Consider the following 17,995-nt stretch of genomic DNA (forward strand, 5'->3'; position numbering starts at 1 on the left):
CCTCTTGGTGTGCACCAGCCCTCCCTCATTCACCTTTGTTTTCCTCTTCCCCTAGTGCTGGCTGGCTGTGTCTTCTTGTCATACAGGAAAGCTAAATAAAAGTGCAATCCTGGTGAGGCAAATTATTATTATTTAGTATTTATATAGCGCCGCCATCTTCCGCAGATGCATATATCCCTGCATCATATGGGTATCACTTGCACTATGTGACATGTGACATATTCCACTGAATTGTCCAAACTAAGGCCCGGTTCACATTAGCGGTTGTTTGCCAAACGGACCGGATGACCTGACCGGATCCGGACCGGATCCGGATCGGAACCGTACGGTTCTGATCCGGATCCGATCCGGATCCGGTCAGGTTGCATCAGGTGGTAATCAGGATGCGATCCGGATCCGTTTGGCAAAGTAAACGTAAAAAAAAAAAAAATGTTGGGGTCTGGGAGGTCAGCAGAAGGGGGACCTGTGGAATCAGGCCCTCTGCTGTTTAGCACTCACCTCCACCTCCGACATGCTGCCAACATCCTGCCAACACCTCCAGCTCGTGCTGCTCCACTCCAAAATGCTTGCCCATGTGTCCCCAGCCAATATCGCCGCAAAAATCCGCATAGGAAGTGGGGTAGAACATCCGGATTTCTCAGCCAGTGTGTTGTGCGGCCTCCGGTTCCCATTTGTTTGTATTGGCCGGATGGTGCAGTCCGGCTCCGCCCCGGATACGGCTGCCGGAGGGGCTGGATGAAAAAATAGCGCATGTTGGAACGGAGGCCGGAGTCCGGATCCGGCCCGGATCCGGTCCGGCTCCGGTTCTGCAGAACGGACCCATGTGAACGGACGCATAGGCTTTAATTGCTATGCCGTGCGTCCGTTCCGTCCGTTCTGCAGGTGGTGCGGCTCCGGCACGGCGATTCCGGAGGGCCACCGCAAGTGTGAACCGGGCCTAAGTCTATCTCCCGTTCCTCTCTCGGGGAGTTGTTCCAGCGCTGTCCCCTGTTCAAATTTGCTGCTTCCAGAAGCCCTCAGAAACACTTGTGTCCTTGAGTACTACCAAAGACAGGCAGCTCCGTAATACGCCAGCGCACTTTTGTGCATGGGCAGTATGGAGCCACCTGTATTCGGAAGCACTCGGGGACATAAGTGCTTCTGGACCTTTCAGAAATCCCCCCCTTAAAAATCCTGCGTTTGCCCCTGAGGTATCAGCAGCTCAGCTGTGGCAAATCAAGGTGTTGCTCTGCAGCTGCCTAGCCACCTCTGTGCACATGGTGCCCGTTGACTCGAGCCTACATTGCCTAATGCTAAATCCGGCCCATACAGTTATTACACATACAGTGCTGGTGTTGCCCAGCGTAAAATTTGAGCTGGGGCCCATTACACTCTGTAGCTATGCCACTGCTTACTCCATAATAGGAGGCACAATTGTGAACTAGCTGGGGTCAGGGTCAGTACCTTAGTAAGACATCCTTGGGCAAGACTTCCTAACACTGCAGGGTGACCCCCTGAGCACGCCCTATGTGCAGCTTTTGAGCGCTTTGAGTCAGGAGATGCGCTATACAAATGTTAGGATTAACTATATCTACTGCAGTGGAGGCTGGCAGCATTAGCGTGTTGATGTGCTCGCAGCTCTGCAAGGACAAGAAGAACCAGATATGCGGCCATGGAATTCGACCCCCTGCTTCCTCAGTCCGCAATGGCCTAGAGAGCACAGAAGACCTGTCTCCCCTACTGTCAGCGCTGTCAGCGAGTTGTATAGAGAGTGAACTGCGGTCAGTTAGTGCAGCTGACCCGTGCCTCGCCTCCCCCGTCGCCATGGTAACGCGTCTAGCTGCGAGCGGCCAGGTGGCAGAGAGAGAGCGCTGTGTACAGTAGCCGGGTGCTTCGCGCTGCCTCCTCCTCCTGCAACAGGACTTCATTCTAGAAGTATGTAGTCAGAGTTCGCAAAACTTCTGCTGCTATTCAGTTTTGTTAAAATATTATTCTGTTTTGCTGTTCTAACAGTTACGTTTATAGACAACACTAGGTGAATCGGCGGAGGTTTAGCTATGATAGATGTATGTATCCTCCGTACAAATAGAGCTATTGTTCAATGTTCAAATATGATACTGCATAATGTCATAACAGAGTGTTTGGTGTGCTGATTAGGAGGATCATAGAATTACTTTTTCATTGTTGTATGCTGTTTTGTCCATAGAGGTTTAATATGTTCACAGAAGTTTGTCCACAGAGGTTTGACATGTTGTAAGTTGCGTTATGCATCCAGATATGTGCTTTTATGCTAAACTAACAATCACAGTTCTTGGTAATTTGTAACATTTGTTACAATAACACTGCTGACTGCCTACCCTGATGATATGGCAGCCCAAGGGCTGGCACCCATTACAAATCGCAAAGGGCTATCGCCATAGCTAGCGTTTAGTGGTAGCGCTTTGTAAGGGCTCAGTCACATCATTAAGTTCAGATGGCCATGCGTTTGGAACGTAACGTGCATGATCGCATGCCATCTGCACCGCTATGCACTGTTGTCAGCACTATGCTTCCCGAAAAATGTATGCAGCAGTGCGATAGCACATTGCACTGCTGCGCAGCACATATGATCTGAACAGCAGAAGTGCTGTCTATGCACTTCTGCTGTTCTTGCGTGTCGCACACCATACCTGCTGCCGAAAGGCGCACGATAACGTATATGATGTGAACGAGCCCTAAGGGCCCTTTTCCACATGCGGCGATTGCGATGCTGAATCGCACAATTGCAAATCGCTAGTGTTTTTTAAATTGCTAGGGTTTGCTAAATAACATTGGAATCGCGGTAGGTATTTTCCACCACCGCAATTAAGTTTTACCAAAGCGCAATCTCTCTGCGGAGCGATTTTTACAGTGATAAATTGCAATCGCGGAAAAAAATTAGGTACTTGCTGAATCGCAATCGCTAGCGTTTAGCACAAACGCTAGCAATTGCTAGTAGAGAAGGGCACTAAGTGATTTTAGAAGCGATTTATGTGCTCCAATACAATACATTAGAGAACAAATGCTCACAAAATGCTGCATGTCCTGCAATTGAGATTACCTTTAATCGCAATTGCTCTAGTGCATTCACCACCATTCACTTTCATTGACAAAGCATTTTTGAAATCACTGGAGATTGTCGGCGATCCATGTATGCTTGCAAAAGCGCTCTGGTGAGTCCCAGCCGTGCGGCTATGTTCACAGCGGTGCGTTGTGATACAGCATAACGGCTGCTTTGTAATGAGGCTTGCGGCACTGAATTGCACCATCTAGTCGTCGTTCATTGTGCATTGGGTGCAATGTGGTATAGCAGTGTGCGGCACTGGAAAGCAATGCATTACTGCAAAACATGTGCATTAACAGTGACATATACTTTTCAATGTATGCTTCACTATATGCAACACAACATGGGTATAATATGCGACATCGCTTTCCTGATCCCTTGTGTTTCTGCTGTCACAGGGAATGCAATGCTCACTATGAATGCATTCTTACGGTATGGTAGCCCTGATGATATGGAAACTCAGATAGTAGGGCAGCCTTCTGCTATGATGATACTGCTATGTGCATATCTTCAAAATTTGTACCACCATTTATACTGTTCAGAATTGCACAACTGCCAACAGAGTGTAGATTTTTTTGGATTGTTGGAAACAAAAGTTGTGACCTTTAAGAGGGGTTGGCCAATCATGAGACTCTGGCTGTGATATTTTTTGACTGCTTGATAACCACTTACACCTTCCATGAGTAACTGCCTGGCAGTCCACAGACCAGTGTTTGTAAGCAATTTTATAGTATGTAACCCTTTTATAATGGTGTTTACTAAGTACTCACTAATTTTATATACCGTTATCTCCAGAACCATTTTCTTTATAGCACATATTTATATTGGCCAATAATAATTGAAAGTGTATACCAGGCTTTAAGCCTGAAACACACCGTGAACTTTGATTGGCAATCAGTGACCAATTTTCCCACCTCCATGTAGTATAAGAGTTTACCTACACAAATCGCTCATAGTTCTAAAATCTGCTGACCCCCATAATACATGGAGATATGAAAATTGGCCTATCATTGGCCAATCCAAATTGAAGGTGTGTTCCGGCTTAAGATGCTGCAATTGTTTTAATTTAGAAAGCAAAATGGATAAAAAAAGCTATTTAACCAGTTATGCCTCCCACTGCAGTATATCTATTCTACGCCCTTTGAGACTTTATCTTAGCTCCAGGGGCACACTCCCGCACGTGTTATCGTTGCTGCCCGCTAGTACACTCAGGGCCGCCATCAGAAATTTTGGGGCCCCTCACACAACATCAAGCCTGGGCCCCCCTACAGACTGCTGTGCACGCCCAGTACAGTGCCCCAGTATAGCCAGTACAGTGCCCCGGTATAGCCAGTACAGTGCCCCAGTAGAGCCAGTATAGTGCCCCAGTATAGCCAGTATAGTGCCCCAGTATAGCTAGTATAGTTGCCCCCACTATTGTGCCCCAGTATAGCCAGTACAGTGCCCCAGTATAGCCAGTATAGTGCCCCAGTATAGCTAGTATAGTTGCCCCCACTATTGTGCCCCAGTATAGCTAGTATAGTGCCCCAGTATAGCCAGTACAGTGCCCCAGTATAGCCAGTACAGTGCCCCAGTATAGCCAGTATAGCACCCCAGTATAGCTAGTATAGTGCCCCAGTATAGGTAGGTGGTGCCCCCCGCCGCTGTTGTTACCTTAACAGCGGCGGCTCTCCCCTCTCCGGCGCCTGTACTTTCCAGCAGCATCTCCCGGCTGCTGTGTGTGATGATGCGGCAGGAAGCAGGGCAGCGGCTTCCTGTAACGGCGATGTGTATCGCCGTTACTATGGGAACCGAGCCATGCTTCCTGCCGCATCATCACACACAGCAGCCGGGAGATGCTGCTGGAAAGTACAGGCGCCGGAGAGGGGAGAGCGGCCGCTGCTAAGGTATTAACAGCGGCGGCCGCTGGGAGGGGGGGCCGGAAGAGACAGCAGGTTAATGCCTGGGGGGGGGCCCGAGGCTGCGGAACCTGGGCCCGGCCCGGGCCCGTGACGGAAGTTACAGTTGTACCCCCCTGATGGCGGGCCTGAGTACACTGATCCGTGAATAGGAACACATGTTCCCATTCACCAATCAAAGTGCCTGTGATAAATGATCACTGGCTTAAATGAGATGCCGGTGGTCATTGAACCATGCACAAAGCATTTCCTGTATACTGCTCACAGTACACTGGAATACTAAATGGGGGGCATCTAATGGCCAAATAGTAAAATAGCACCTAAAACATACAATTAAATCAAAATAAATTAAAGAACCCACTAAATAACCACTTACCTTCCTTCCTCTCCCATAATTACTAAAATAAAACACTTGTAATAAAAAAAAAAAAAACAATAAAAAAAAAACTGACATCTAAAAAATATGTAAATAGTTACTTTAGGGATTAAAAGTTTTTAATATGTATGTCATGATGGTATGGTATATTACTGTTATTTTTTTGCAAATAAGGGCTTGTTATCAGTGTTATAGTTTAAACGAACAAAACTGGAAAAAATACACCTTTATTTCCAAATAAAATATTGTCACCATACAGTGTACTAGGGATATCATTTAAATGTTGTAATAGCTGCTACAAATAGGCAAATAACATGTGGGTTTTATCCACAGTAGCACGTTTTAATTTAAAACTATAATGGCTGAAAACTGAGAAACAATGTTTTTTTTTTCGTTTTTTTTTTTTCTTATAATTCCCATTAAAATGCAACTAGAATAAAATAATTCTTAGCAAAAAAGTACCACCCAAAGAAAGCCTCATTGGTGGTGAAAAAAACAAGATATAGATCATTTTGACAGGCCTGGATTTACATCTCGTGATCCTACAGGCACAGATGTCCTGGCACCCTAGACTTCACCATCCATGAACCTACAAACCCCCACCAAACCGCACCGCAATGTGCTGGCTGTCCCAGCTGTCACTTCTCCCTTACTTCCCCTGCCTGTCATAGGTAGCTACAGGTGGCCCTTAGTATTAGGTAGCCAGAAGTATCCTCAATATTAAGTAGCTAGAGTTGCCCTCAAGTATTAGATAGCTAGAAGAACCTCAGTATTGCATAGCTAGAGGTACCCCTGGCTGAAGTAAGCTCTCGTCAGTGGAATGCTGATAGCAGGGTGAGTAATCTCTCATTTGGACTCTCATCTGGACTCTGCATAAGGAAGGAGGGAGGGAGACGCTCGGGGAGGGGAGAGAGCCGCCTTTTCATCATCAGGCATCTGTAGGCCATGCCTACAGTGCCTTATGGTAAATCCAGCCCTGCATTTTGGTGTGATTAATAGTTATAAAGTTATTAGCAAATGAATGGGAAACTGCTGAAATGTGAAAATTGCTCTGGTCCTTAACCTGCTGGGCGGTCTGGACGAGCTCAGCTCGTCCAGTACCGCCGGAGCCTGCCGCTCAGGCCCTGCTGGGCCGATTTGGCTCAAATAAAAAGCAGCACACGCAGCCGGCACTTTGCCAGCCGCGTGTGCTGCCTGATCGCCGCCGCTCCGCGGCGATCCGCCGCGAGCAGCGGCGAAAGAGGGTCCCCCCAGCCGCCTGAGCCCAGCGTAGCCGGAACAAAAAGTTCCGGCCAGCGCTAAGGGCTGGATCGGAGGCGGCTGACGTCAGGACGTCGGCTGACGTCGATGACGTCACTCCGCTCGTCGCTATGGCAACGATGTAAGCAAAACAAGGAAGGCCGCTCATTGCGGCCTTCCTTGTTTATTCTGGGCGCCGGAGGCGATCGGAAGAACGCCTCCGGAGCGCCCTCTAGTGGGCTTTCATGCAGCCAACTTTCAGTTGGCTGCATGAAATAGTTTTTTTTTTTATAAAAAAAAAACCCTCCCGCAGCCTGCCTGGCGATCTTAATAGAACGCCAGGCAGGTTAACCACTTGTCGGCAGCCCACAGCCGATGGGCGGCGGCAAACTGGACACCGAAAGGACCGCAATACGGCCAAGGGCATTGTGTCCTTTCGGCATGCCAGAGGAGCGATCGCGTCATTGATGAAGCGCGCTTCCCCCGGCAACTGGCTCCGCCCACCCGCAACGACAACCCGCCGGCCATTCGGAAGCGCCGGCGGGTTGTTAACCCCACGATTGCCGCTACAAAGTGTATAATACACTTTGTAATGTATACAAAGCGTATTATACAGGCTGCCTCCTGCCCTGGTGGTCCCAGTGTCCGAGGGACCACCAGGGCAGGCTGCAGCCACCCTAGTCTGCACCCAAGCACACTGATCTCCCCCCCCCTTCCCTCTGATTGCCCACAGCACCCCTCAGACCCCCTCCCTGCCCACCTCCCAGACCCATGTTTACACCCAATCACTCCCCTAATCACCCATCAATCACTCCCTGTCACTATCTGTTAACGCTATTTTTTTTTATTAGGTCCCTAACTGCACCCTTGGGACTCCTGAACAACCCCCCCCCCCCCCCGTGTGCTGTATGCATCTATCCCCCCTGATCACCTGTCAATCACCTGTCAATCACCCATCAATCACCCCCTGTCACTGCCACCCATCAATCAGCCTCTAACCTGCCCCTTGCGGGCAATCTGATCACCCACCCACACCATCAGATCGCCCGCTAACCTGCCGTCAGATCACCTCCAAAGTGCATTGTTTACATCTGTTCTCTCCTCTAAATACCCACTAATTACCCATCAATCACCCCCTGTCACCACCTGTCACTGTCACCCATCAGATTAGACCCTAATCTGCCCCTTGCGGGCACCCAATCAACCGCCCATACGCTCAGATTACCCTCAGACCCCCCTTATCAATTCACCAGTGCATTATTTACATCTGTTCTTCCCTGTAATAACCCACTGATCACCTGTCAATCACTTATCAATCACCCATCAATCACCCCCTGTCACTGCCACCCATCAATCACCCCCTGTCACTGCCACCCATCAATCAGCCCCTAACCTGTCCCTTTCTGGCAATCTGATTACCCACCCACACCATCAGATTGCCCGCTAACCCGCCGTCAGATCACCTCCCAAGTGCATTGTTTACATCTGTTCTCTCCTCTAAACACCCACTAATTACCCATCAATCACCCCTTATCACCACCTGTCACTGTTACCCATCAGATCAGACCCTAATCTGCCCCTTGCAGGCACCCAATCACCCGCCCACATGCTCAGATTGCCCTCAGACCCCCCCTTATCAATTCGCCAGTGCATTATTTATATCTGTTCTTCCCTGTAATAACCCACTGATCACCTGTCAATCACCCATCAATCACCCCCTGTCACTGCCACCCATCAATCACACCCTGTCACTGCCACCCATCAATCAGCCCCTAACCTGCCCCTTGCGGGCAATCTGATCACCCACCCACACCATCAGATCGCCTGCAGACCCACCGTCAGATCACCTCCCAAGTGCATTGTTTACATCAGTTCTCTCCTCTAAACACCCACTAATTACCCATCAATCACCCCCTGTCACCACCTGTCACTGTTACCCATCAGATTAGACCCTAATCTGCCCCTTGCGGTCACCCAATCACCCGCCCACACACTCAGATTGCCCTCAGACCCACCCTTATCAATTCGCCAGTGCATTATTTACATTTGTTCTTCCCTGTAATAACCCACTGATCACCTATCAATCACCCATCAATCACCCCCTGTCACTGCCACCCATCAATCACCCCCTGTCACTGCCACCCACCAATCAGCCCCTAACCTGCCCCTTGCGGGCAATCTGATCACCCACCCACACCATCAGATCGCCTGTAGACCCGCCATCAGATCAGCTCCCAAGTGCATTGTTTACATCTGTTCTCTCCTCTAAATACCCATCAATCACCCCTGTCACCACCTGTCACTGCTACCCATCAGATTAGACCCCGATCTGCCCCTAGGGCACCCAATCACCCGCCCACACCCTCAGAACGCCCTCAGACCCCAGCCCTGATCACCTCGCCAGTGCATTGCTTGCATCTATTCCCCCCACTAATCACACCTTGAGACACCCATCAATCACCTCCTGTCACCACCTGTCACCGCCTAGCACACCTACCCATCAGATCAGGCACTAATTTGCCCCGTGTGGGCTCCTGATCACTCGGCCAAACCATCAGATCCCCCTCAGACCCCCTTCCGATCACCTCCCCAGTGCATTCATTGCATCTATTTTCCCCTCTAACCACCCCCTGAGACACCCATCAATCACCTCCTGTCACCCCCCTAGCACTCCTATCCATCAGATCAGGCCCAATACAACCTGTCATCTAAAAGGCCACCCTGCTTATGACCGGTTCCACAAAATTCGCCCCTCATAGACCACCTGTCATCAAAATTTGCAGATGCTTATACCCCTGAACAGTCATTTTGAGACACTTGTTTTCCAGACTACTCACGGTTTTGGGCCCGTAAAATGCCAGGGCAGTATAGGAACCCCGCAAGTGACCCCATTTTAGAAAAAAGACACCCCAATGTATTCTGTTAGGTGTATGACGAGTTCATAGAAGATTTTATTTTTTGTCAAAAGTTAGCGGAAATTTATTTTTATTGTTTTTTCCCAAAGTGTCGTTTTTCACTAACTTGTGACAAAAAATAAAATCTTCTATGAACTCACCATACTCCTAACAGAATACCTTGGGGTGTCTTCTTTCTAAAATGGGGTCACTTGTGGGGTTCCTATACTGCCCTTGCATTTTAGGGGCCCTAAACCGTGAGGAGTAGTCTAGAATCCAAATGTCTCAAAATGACCTGTGAATAGGACGTTAGGCCCCTTAGCGCACCTAGGTTGCAAAAAAGTGTCACACATGTGATATCCCCGTACTCAGAAGAAGTAGTATAATGTGTTTTGGGGTGTATTTTTACACATACCCATGCTGGGTGGGAGAAATCTCTCTGTAAATGACAATTTTTTGATTTTTTTTACACACAATTGTCCATTTACAGAGATATTTCTCCCACTCAGCATGGGTATGTGTAAAAATACACCACAAAACACATTTTGGCATGTGTGGCACTTTTTTGCAGCCTAGCTGCGCTAAGGGGCCCAAAGTCCAATGAGCACCTTTAGGCTTTACAGGGGTGCTTACAATTTAGCACCCCCCAAAATGCCAGGACAGTAAACACACCCCACAAATGACCCAATTTTGGAAAGTAGACACTTCAAGGTATTCAGAGAGGAGCATGGTGAGTCTGTGGCAGATTTCATTTTTTTTTTGTCGCAAGTTAGAAGAAATGGAAACCTTTTTTTTTTGTCACAAAGTGTCATTTTCCGCTAACTCGTGACAAAAAATAAAATCTTCTATGAACTCACCATGCCTCTCAGTGAATACTTTGGGATGTCTTCTTTCCAAAATGGGGTCATTTGGGGGGTATTTATAATATCCTGTAATTTTAGCACCTCATGAAACACGGCAGGTGGTCAGAAAAGTCAGAGATGCTTCAAAATGGGAAAATTCACTTTTGGCACCATAGTTTGTAAACGCTATAACTTTTACCCAAACCAATAAATACACACTGAATGGATTTTTTTTTTATCAAAGACATGTAGCACAATAAATTTGGACAACAATGTATACAGAAATTTTACTTTATTTGAAAAATGTCAGCACAGAAAGTAAAAAAAATCATTTTTTTGACAAAATTCATGTCTTTTTTGATGAATGTAATAAAAACTAAAACTTGCAGCAGCAATCAAATAGCACCAAAAGAAAGCTGTATTAGTGACAAGAAAAGAAGGTAAAATTCATTTAGGTGGTAGGTTGTATGACCAAGCAATAAACCGTGAAAGCTGCAGTGGTCTGAATGGAGAAAAAGGCTCTGGTCCTTAAGGGGTAGAAAGACTGTGGTCCTCAAGTGGTTACATAGTTACATAGTTATTTTGGTTGAAAAAAGACATACGTCCGCCGAGTTCAACCAGTACAAAGTACAACTTCAGCCTGCTCCCTCACATATCCCTGTTGATCCAGAGGAAGGCGAAAAAACCCTTACAAGGCATGGTCCAATTAGCCCCAAAAGGGAAAAATTCCTTCCCGACTCCAGATGGCAATCAGATAAAATCCCTGGATCAACATCATTAGACATTACCTAGTAATTGTAGCCATGGATGTCTTTCAACGCAAGGAAAGCATCTAAGCCCCCTTTAAATGCAGGTATAGAGTTTGCCATAACGACTTCCTGTGGCAATGCATTACACATCTTAATCACTCTTACTGTAAAGATCCCTTTCCTAAATAAATGGCTAAAACGTTTTTCCTCCATGCGCAGATCATGTCCTCTAGTCCTTTGAGAATGCCTAGGGACAAAAAGCTCATCTGCCAAGCTATTATATTGCCCTCTGATGTATTTATACATGTTAATTAGATCTCCTCTAAGGCGTCTTTTCTCTAGACTAAATAAACCCAGTTTATCTAACCTTTCTTGGTAAGGGCCCTTTCACACCAGAGGGCTTTTTCGGCGTTTTAACGCCACGGCCGAAGTTGGCGTTTTGCTTGGTAAAAGAAAGTCCATAGACTTTCATTTTACCATTCACACTAAACGCCGCGTTTTGGAGCGTTGCGTTTCAACGCTCCCAGTCGCTTTTTCTGGGCCTACCGCGGCGTTTCTTATTACAATTGATAGTGATGTATTGGCGTTAAAACGCCTTGAAAACGCCTGCAGCCAAAACGCAGCGTTTTAGCCTTTTACCGCTGCCTATAGTGTGAAAGAGCCCTAAGAGATACCTACCATCCCATGTATCAATTTTGTTGCTGGTTGATACGCAACAACCAGCAACAAAATTTGTTGCTGGTTAAAGGACAGATACGAGAAAAAAAAAAGATGTACTTACTGCGGCTTCATCCAGACCCTGGCAGCTGATATGTCCCTCGCTGCAGCTCTGGTGTCCTGGGGTTCCCTCTGTTGCAGATGCTGACCTCACCAGGTTGCCATCTTCTGCGCTTGCACGAGTGCGCAGCCGTGCCGCTCGCGATTGCGTTCATGTTGCTGGAACGTTCCACACAGGCGGAGAACTACTGTGTCTGCATAGGATGCTCCCGGCCATGTGAGTGCAATCGCAAGCGGTGTGGCTGTGCGCTTACGCAGGTGGGGCAGGGCAGAACATCGGAGCTGCGGAGAGGGACATATCGGCTGCCAGGGGCTGGAGGAAGTAGGAAGTAGATCTTTTTTTTTGTTTGTTTCTCGGAACTGTCCTTTAAGGCAGTGTTCCCCAACCCTGTCCTTAAGGCCCACCAACAGTGCATGTTTTGTGGAAATCCACACAGGTAGTTATACAGCTCTGCTGAGACACTAATTACCTCACCTGTGAATGTATGTGTCTTTCTGGAAAACATGCACTGTTGGTGGGCCTTGAGGACAGGGTTGGGGAACTCAACTTAAAGGGGAACACCACCTGTAGTGGTCACGTGGTTAATGTTGTAGTTAAATGCCACTATTGTGTATAGTAAATATGACAAATGGAATAAAACAGCAAGCTCGCTAATCCTCTGTATATTTTATTCTCAGGGATATTGTTTAATTTGCTGAGATTGGGATGTATGACCGTGCTCCTCGATTTCTTGCTGTCACTTTGGGCAGCACTCAGGATAATGTGGGACCAGGATCTTATGACTTGTTCTCGCACAGGTTATTCAAGCCAGGTGAGTTGGGAGATGACTGTGTACAAGGTAAACGACATTAGTATACGGAGGTGTATAGACAAGAGCTGGCAATCTACTAAGCTATAATCAAACTTAGCAATTACAGTATGTCTATAGTATCTGTAGATACTGTCATCTCACCATTTTAAGGGCTTGTTCACATTATAAACGATTTTGCTTATTTTTAAGTGCTGGTGATTTTAAAAATCTCCTTAACCTTTTTCCACTACACAAAATCGCAGATCGCTAATGGTTTTTAAATCGCTAGGGTTGCTACTTTATTATAGAAATCATGAGAAGTGTTTTCCACTATAGTGATTCAATTTGCAAATCGCAAATTGCAATCACTTTCTGGAGCGATTTTAAGAGGGATAATGCAATGCAAATGAAAAATTGCAATTGCATAACAAAATTAATGAAAATCGCAATCGCTGGTGTTTGTGATTGCGATTGCTAGTGAAAAAGGGCCCTAAAAGCGCTTGTGCAATGTTAGCTTATGTGAGTGTCCTCACATAAGCGATGAGCTTTCTATGCATTCGCAAAGCGGCATCTGCACCATTTCCAAAGCGTTTGCGATTAAATAGAAAGTATAGCAAAATCGCTAAGCGCTTTGAATAGCGATTTGCTGAGCGCTTTAATGAATAAATACATTGGGCTTGATTTACAAAGCCGTGCTAACGCATAGCACGACCGTGCTATGCGTTTAGCACACAATGTGACGTGTGTGAAGGTTTACACGCGTAAAGATTTCCGTGTGCGTGCTAACAAAGGTGTTCGCGCGTTAATGCGTGCACTTTGCCACATTAGTGCGTGCATGTAAATCTTTACACGCGTAAACCTTCAGATACGTCACATTGCGCGCTAAACACATGGCATGGTCGTGCTATGTGTTAGCACGGTTTTGTGAATCAAGCCCATTGTATTTCTTCCTTTCCAGGTCAAAGAGTTCACTTCCTGATTGATGTCAAGGAGTGAATAAAACACGGCTACACAAAATCGCTTAGAAAAGTGCTTGTCTAAGCGAAAATCGCTCTGAAAGTGCTTAAAAAAGCACTTACAAAATCGCTCACAAAATCGCTCAGCGCTTGCGATTGCACTGGTGATTTATAATGTGACCAAGGCCTAAAGGATAATTACAAATGTTGTCTGTCCCTGCTTTCTATTTCCTTCCTGCAAGCCTGATGAATAGACTTCTGGCTGATTACAGACAGTTTGTTGATCTAAAGTGTATTTCAAGCTCCATACACACATTCAACCCACCATCACTCAAAATGGACGAATAACAACAGGTCTGCCGAGAATCTTAAGAAAAATTGTCCCAGCGACTGTAAAAGACAGCGATTATCGCCCATGTAGAGTGATCCACCTTGGTGGATTGGTTTGGATGATAATCAATGTTAGTCATTCGTATCGAACAAACAATTGCTCCATTGAAACTTTATATATGTGGCTAGTTATGCACTTCTGGGTCCTCATTTTCACGCTTCTGCTACCAATCCAATTGGCAGAGCGTCGTTGTGCCTGTGCGGAATTGCGACGTGCTCCAACATTGGTTGTTTGTCTGCTAACCATCAGGGATCACTTGTTTTTTAACTACACCGTTCAAGCGTGTGTACAGAGCTTAAAGGATACCTCAACTGACATGTGACATGATGAGATAGACATGTGTATGTACAGTGCCTAGCACACAAATACCTATGCTGTGTTCCTTTTTTTCTTTCTGTGCTTGAAAGAGTTAAATATCAGGTATGTAAGTGGCTGACTCAGTCCTGACTCAGACAGGAAGTGACTACAGTGTGACCCTCCCTGATAAGAAATTACAACTATAAAACACTTTCCTAGCAAAAAAATGGCTTCTGAGAGCAAGAAAGAGATAAAAAGAGGAATTTCTTATCAGTGAGGGTCACACTGTAGTCACTTCCTGTCTGAGTCAGGACTGAGTCAGCCACTTACATACCTGATATTTAACTCTTTCAAGCACAGAAAGAAAAAAAGGAACACAGCATAGTTATTTGTGTGCTAGGCACTGTACATACACATGCCTATCTCATTATGTCACATTTCAGTTCGGGTATCCTTTAAGAATGGCAATTCAGTTGGGTGTGTTTACACTATGCATGCTGTGTTGTGCTGTATTACTGCATGTGAACGCACTAGCGATACTGTTGTTTGGGGGGTGTTAATATATCTGTGTTTTAACTTGATTCATTCATTATATATATTCATTCAAAAGGGTGTCTACAGTGTGTTACTGGATAATGTGTGTAAGAATAGGCACATCACATTGCACTATCCTAAGAAATGATGTGCAGTGGCTGGATAGTGTACTGGTTAAGGGCTCTGCCTCTGGCACAGGAGACTAGGTATTGATTCACAGCTCTTCCTGTTCAGTAAGCCAGCACCTATTCAGTAAGGAGTACTTGGGCTAGACTCCCTAACACTGTTACTGCTTTTAGAGTGCATCCTAAAGGCTGCAGCTCTGGAACTTTGAGTTCACCAGAAGAAAAGCACAATATAAATGCTGTTTGTCTTGTCTTTTAACATGCAGCACATAGAGTGTGAATGTACCCTTTAGTTAAAACTGGCTGGAGAAGGAGTGTTGTGTAGTATTGTACTGCCTCAGGTTTTATAATTGTCCAATTTGATTGGTGGGGGCACTGCCAATCACTGCCTGCTTTTCACTGTTAGTGGAGCCGATGGTTCAGTGATTGGTCCCAATGACGGAGGCGTGGTCCCACCCTCAAGACCATCGGCTCCACTAACAGTGAAGAACAGGCAGTGATTGGCAATGCCCTGCCAATCACAGGTCATCTGAAGTCTGGCTTCTCTTTGCTGCCGCTTCGGGGACAGTGAGTGATCAAGGGACACTGAGCACATTAATATACTGCAGCTGGGCAGTTGATCTGAAGGCTGGCTCCACCTGTGTCCAATCGCAGGTCATCTTAAGGCTGGCTTTGCTATGCTGCTGCTCCAGAGACAGTGAGTGATCAGGACACGGGGACACTGGGCACATTAAGATGCTGCAAAGGGGGCATGTGATCTGAAGGCTTGCTCCACTCTACACAAGCTGCCTCTGGGGACAGTGTGTGATCCGGATACAGGGGGACACTGAAAGAATAGGAAATGATACAGCAGAACACAGGAAGGATACTGGGGTACACAAGAAGGACAGAGGGGGCACAGGTGGACACAAAGGGTACAAGGGGGACACAAGAAGTACAAAGGAGACAAAATGATTGAGGGGAGAAGATCCATGAGATGCTCCTACACCATGGACGCACCCGGATTAGTATTTTTCCCGTTTTTTGTCCTTAACCGCTTTTTCCCCTGCTACAGTATAACTACATCCTCTGTGACTTCATCCAAGCCACGAGGACATAGAAATACAGTTTTTAGCAGAAGTAGTGCGCTCCAGACCAGGACATGGAATCGGGTGCGCTCCAGACCAGGACATGCACCAGTCACAGCCTGCTTCTGCACTAATTGGTCTAAGGGAACCGGAGTTCCCTTAGCCAATTAGCAGACCCCCTACGGAGGAATGATCAATGCTGTGCCCATTAGCATTGATCATTCCTCCCTCCTCCATGCCCGATCTCTAAATAAAAAGCTGTAAAGAAAAAGCAGAACTCACCTCCCTAGATCTAGCAGTGAATGTGCTGTAGGATCCTCTGCTTGCAGCTCCGCAGTCAGCCCTGTACTTCCATGTGCACCGGGTCCCGACTGTATATGGCAGTACGAGGCTGACTGTTGAGCTGTGAACTTGCTGCACGATCGCTGCTAGATCCAGGTAGGTGAGTCCTGCTTTTTCTTTTTCAGGTTTTATTAACTGATGGGCCAGGGGGAGCTGCCTAACAGTAGGGGGGCTTTCTAACAGGTTGGGGGACTGCCTAATATGAGGGGGTGGGCTGCCTAATACAGGGAGGGTCTTCTTAAAAAGGGGCATATTGGGGGAGGGGGTTAGAAATATGAGGCACATCAGATTATGCTGGGGGGACGACCTAATACTGGGGGACACATCTGGCTATACGGGGGGGGGGGGGGACCTAATAATAGTGGCACATCTGGATATCTATAATGGGGAATACTGGGGGCACATCTGGCTATCTATATGGGGGGACCTAATACTGAGGGCACAGCTGACTATCTATACTGGGACGATGACCTAATACTGGGGGCACTTCTAGCTACCTATAGGGGGTCTAATTCTGGGGGCACATTTGGCTATACTGGGGGCACATCTAGCTATTTATAGGGGGGCGATAATACTGGGGGCACATCTGGTTACATGTATGGGGGGACCTGGTTATACTAGGGGAGCCTAATGCTGGGTGCACATCTGGCTACCTAAGGTGGGGGGAGTTAATACTGGGGGTACATCTAGCAATTTTTACTTTGGGGTGCCTTATTTTTCCAGTTTAAAATATTTTTAATGTTTTCTCAATTCTAAGTGAAAAGTACACACTGAAGCAAAAAAAAAAAAACACCCTTATTTCAGAAACAAATATCATCACAATAATTTGTGACAAGAACATAATTTAAAGTTTATGAAAAACAGGAGAAATAGCCAAATAAAATGTGTGTTTTTCTCTACAGTAGCACTTTTTATTTTTAAACTGGGATTGGTAAAAGCTGAGAAATAATGTATTTTTAATTTTTTTCAAAATGTTCCCATTAAAAAGCATTGAAAAAAAAAACGTTTTTGGGAAAAATACCGAAAAAAAAGATATGTATCATTTAGGTAACATAAGTTGGGATAACGTTATTGCTGATTAAATAGGAACATAGTTAAAACTTCAAAACTGCTCTGGTCCATAGGGGGGAGACAAGGTCTAAATGCGAAGTGGTTAAAGAGACTCTGAAGTCTCTTTTTTCACATGTATTTATCATGAAATCCTTTTAAGCATGAATGCCCCAGTTAAATCGCTGCATCTCCGCGGCAGATGAGTGATTTATTACAGAGAAATAGACCTGCAAAGTTCTGTGACTTTGCAGGTCGCAGATTCTCCTGCCCTGGAGAGGCAGAGCTTTGAGCTGCAGCTCTGCCTCTCCCCAATCAATCTCTGCGGATCTCGGCCAAACCCCGCCCCTCTCAGTGAAAGAAGACTGAGAGGGGCGGGAGGAGGCGGCCATCAGCAGAGATTGACTGTGGAGGAGGCAGAGCTACAGCTCAAAGCTCTGCCTCTTCCAGGAAGTAAATCCCTGAGAGCCCAGGAGCTTTGCAGGGCTATTCCTCTGTAATAAATCATTCATCTGCCGTGGGGATGTGGCGATTCAACTGGGGCATTCATGCTTAAGAGGATTTTATGACAATACAGGTAAAAAAAGAGACTTCAGAGTCTCTTTAAAT

At 46.4% G+C, this 17,995-nt stretch overlaps 1 protein-coding gene across 5 annotated transcripts in view; it reads left to right on the plus strand.

The window, feature by feature from the left end:
• The window catches only part of STPG2 (sperm tail PG-rich repeat containing 2), a 1,022,085-nt gene that overhangs the window by 55,165 nt on the left and 948,925 nt on the right, over positions 1 to 17,995 (plus strand). For 3 of the 5 annotated variants that reach the window (XM_068232254.1, XM_068232229.1, XM_068232262.1), the window contains exons 1-2: positions 1,836 to 1,914; positions 12,515 to 12,648. In XM_068232254.1, the coding sequence (XP_068088355.1) occupies positions 12,543 to 12,648 (106 nt within the window). In that variant the 5' untranslated portion in view covers positions 1,836 to 1,914; positions 12,515 to 12,542. Of the gene's footprint in view, positions 1 to 1,835; positions 1,915 to 12,514; positions 12,649 to 17,995 lie in introns of those variants that run through there. The other 2 variants (XM_068232236.1, XM_068232244.1) reach the window with 1 other exon arrangement.

The sequence above is a fragment of the Hyperolius riggenbachi genome, chromosome 1 (assembly GCF_040937935.1).
Source record: "Hyperolius riggenbachi isolate aHypRig1 chromosome 1, aHypRig1.pri, whole genome shotgun sequence".
Taxonomy (NCBI): Eukaryota; Metazoa; Chordata; class Amphibia; order Anura; family Hyperoliidae; genus Hyperolius; species Hyperolius riggenbachi.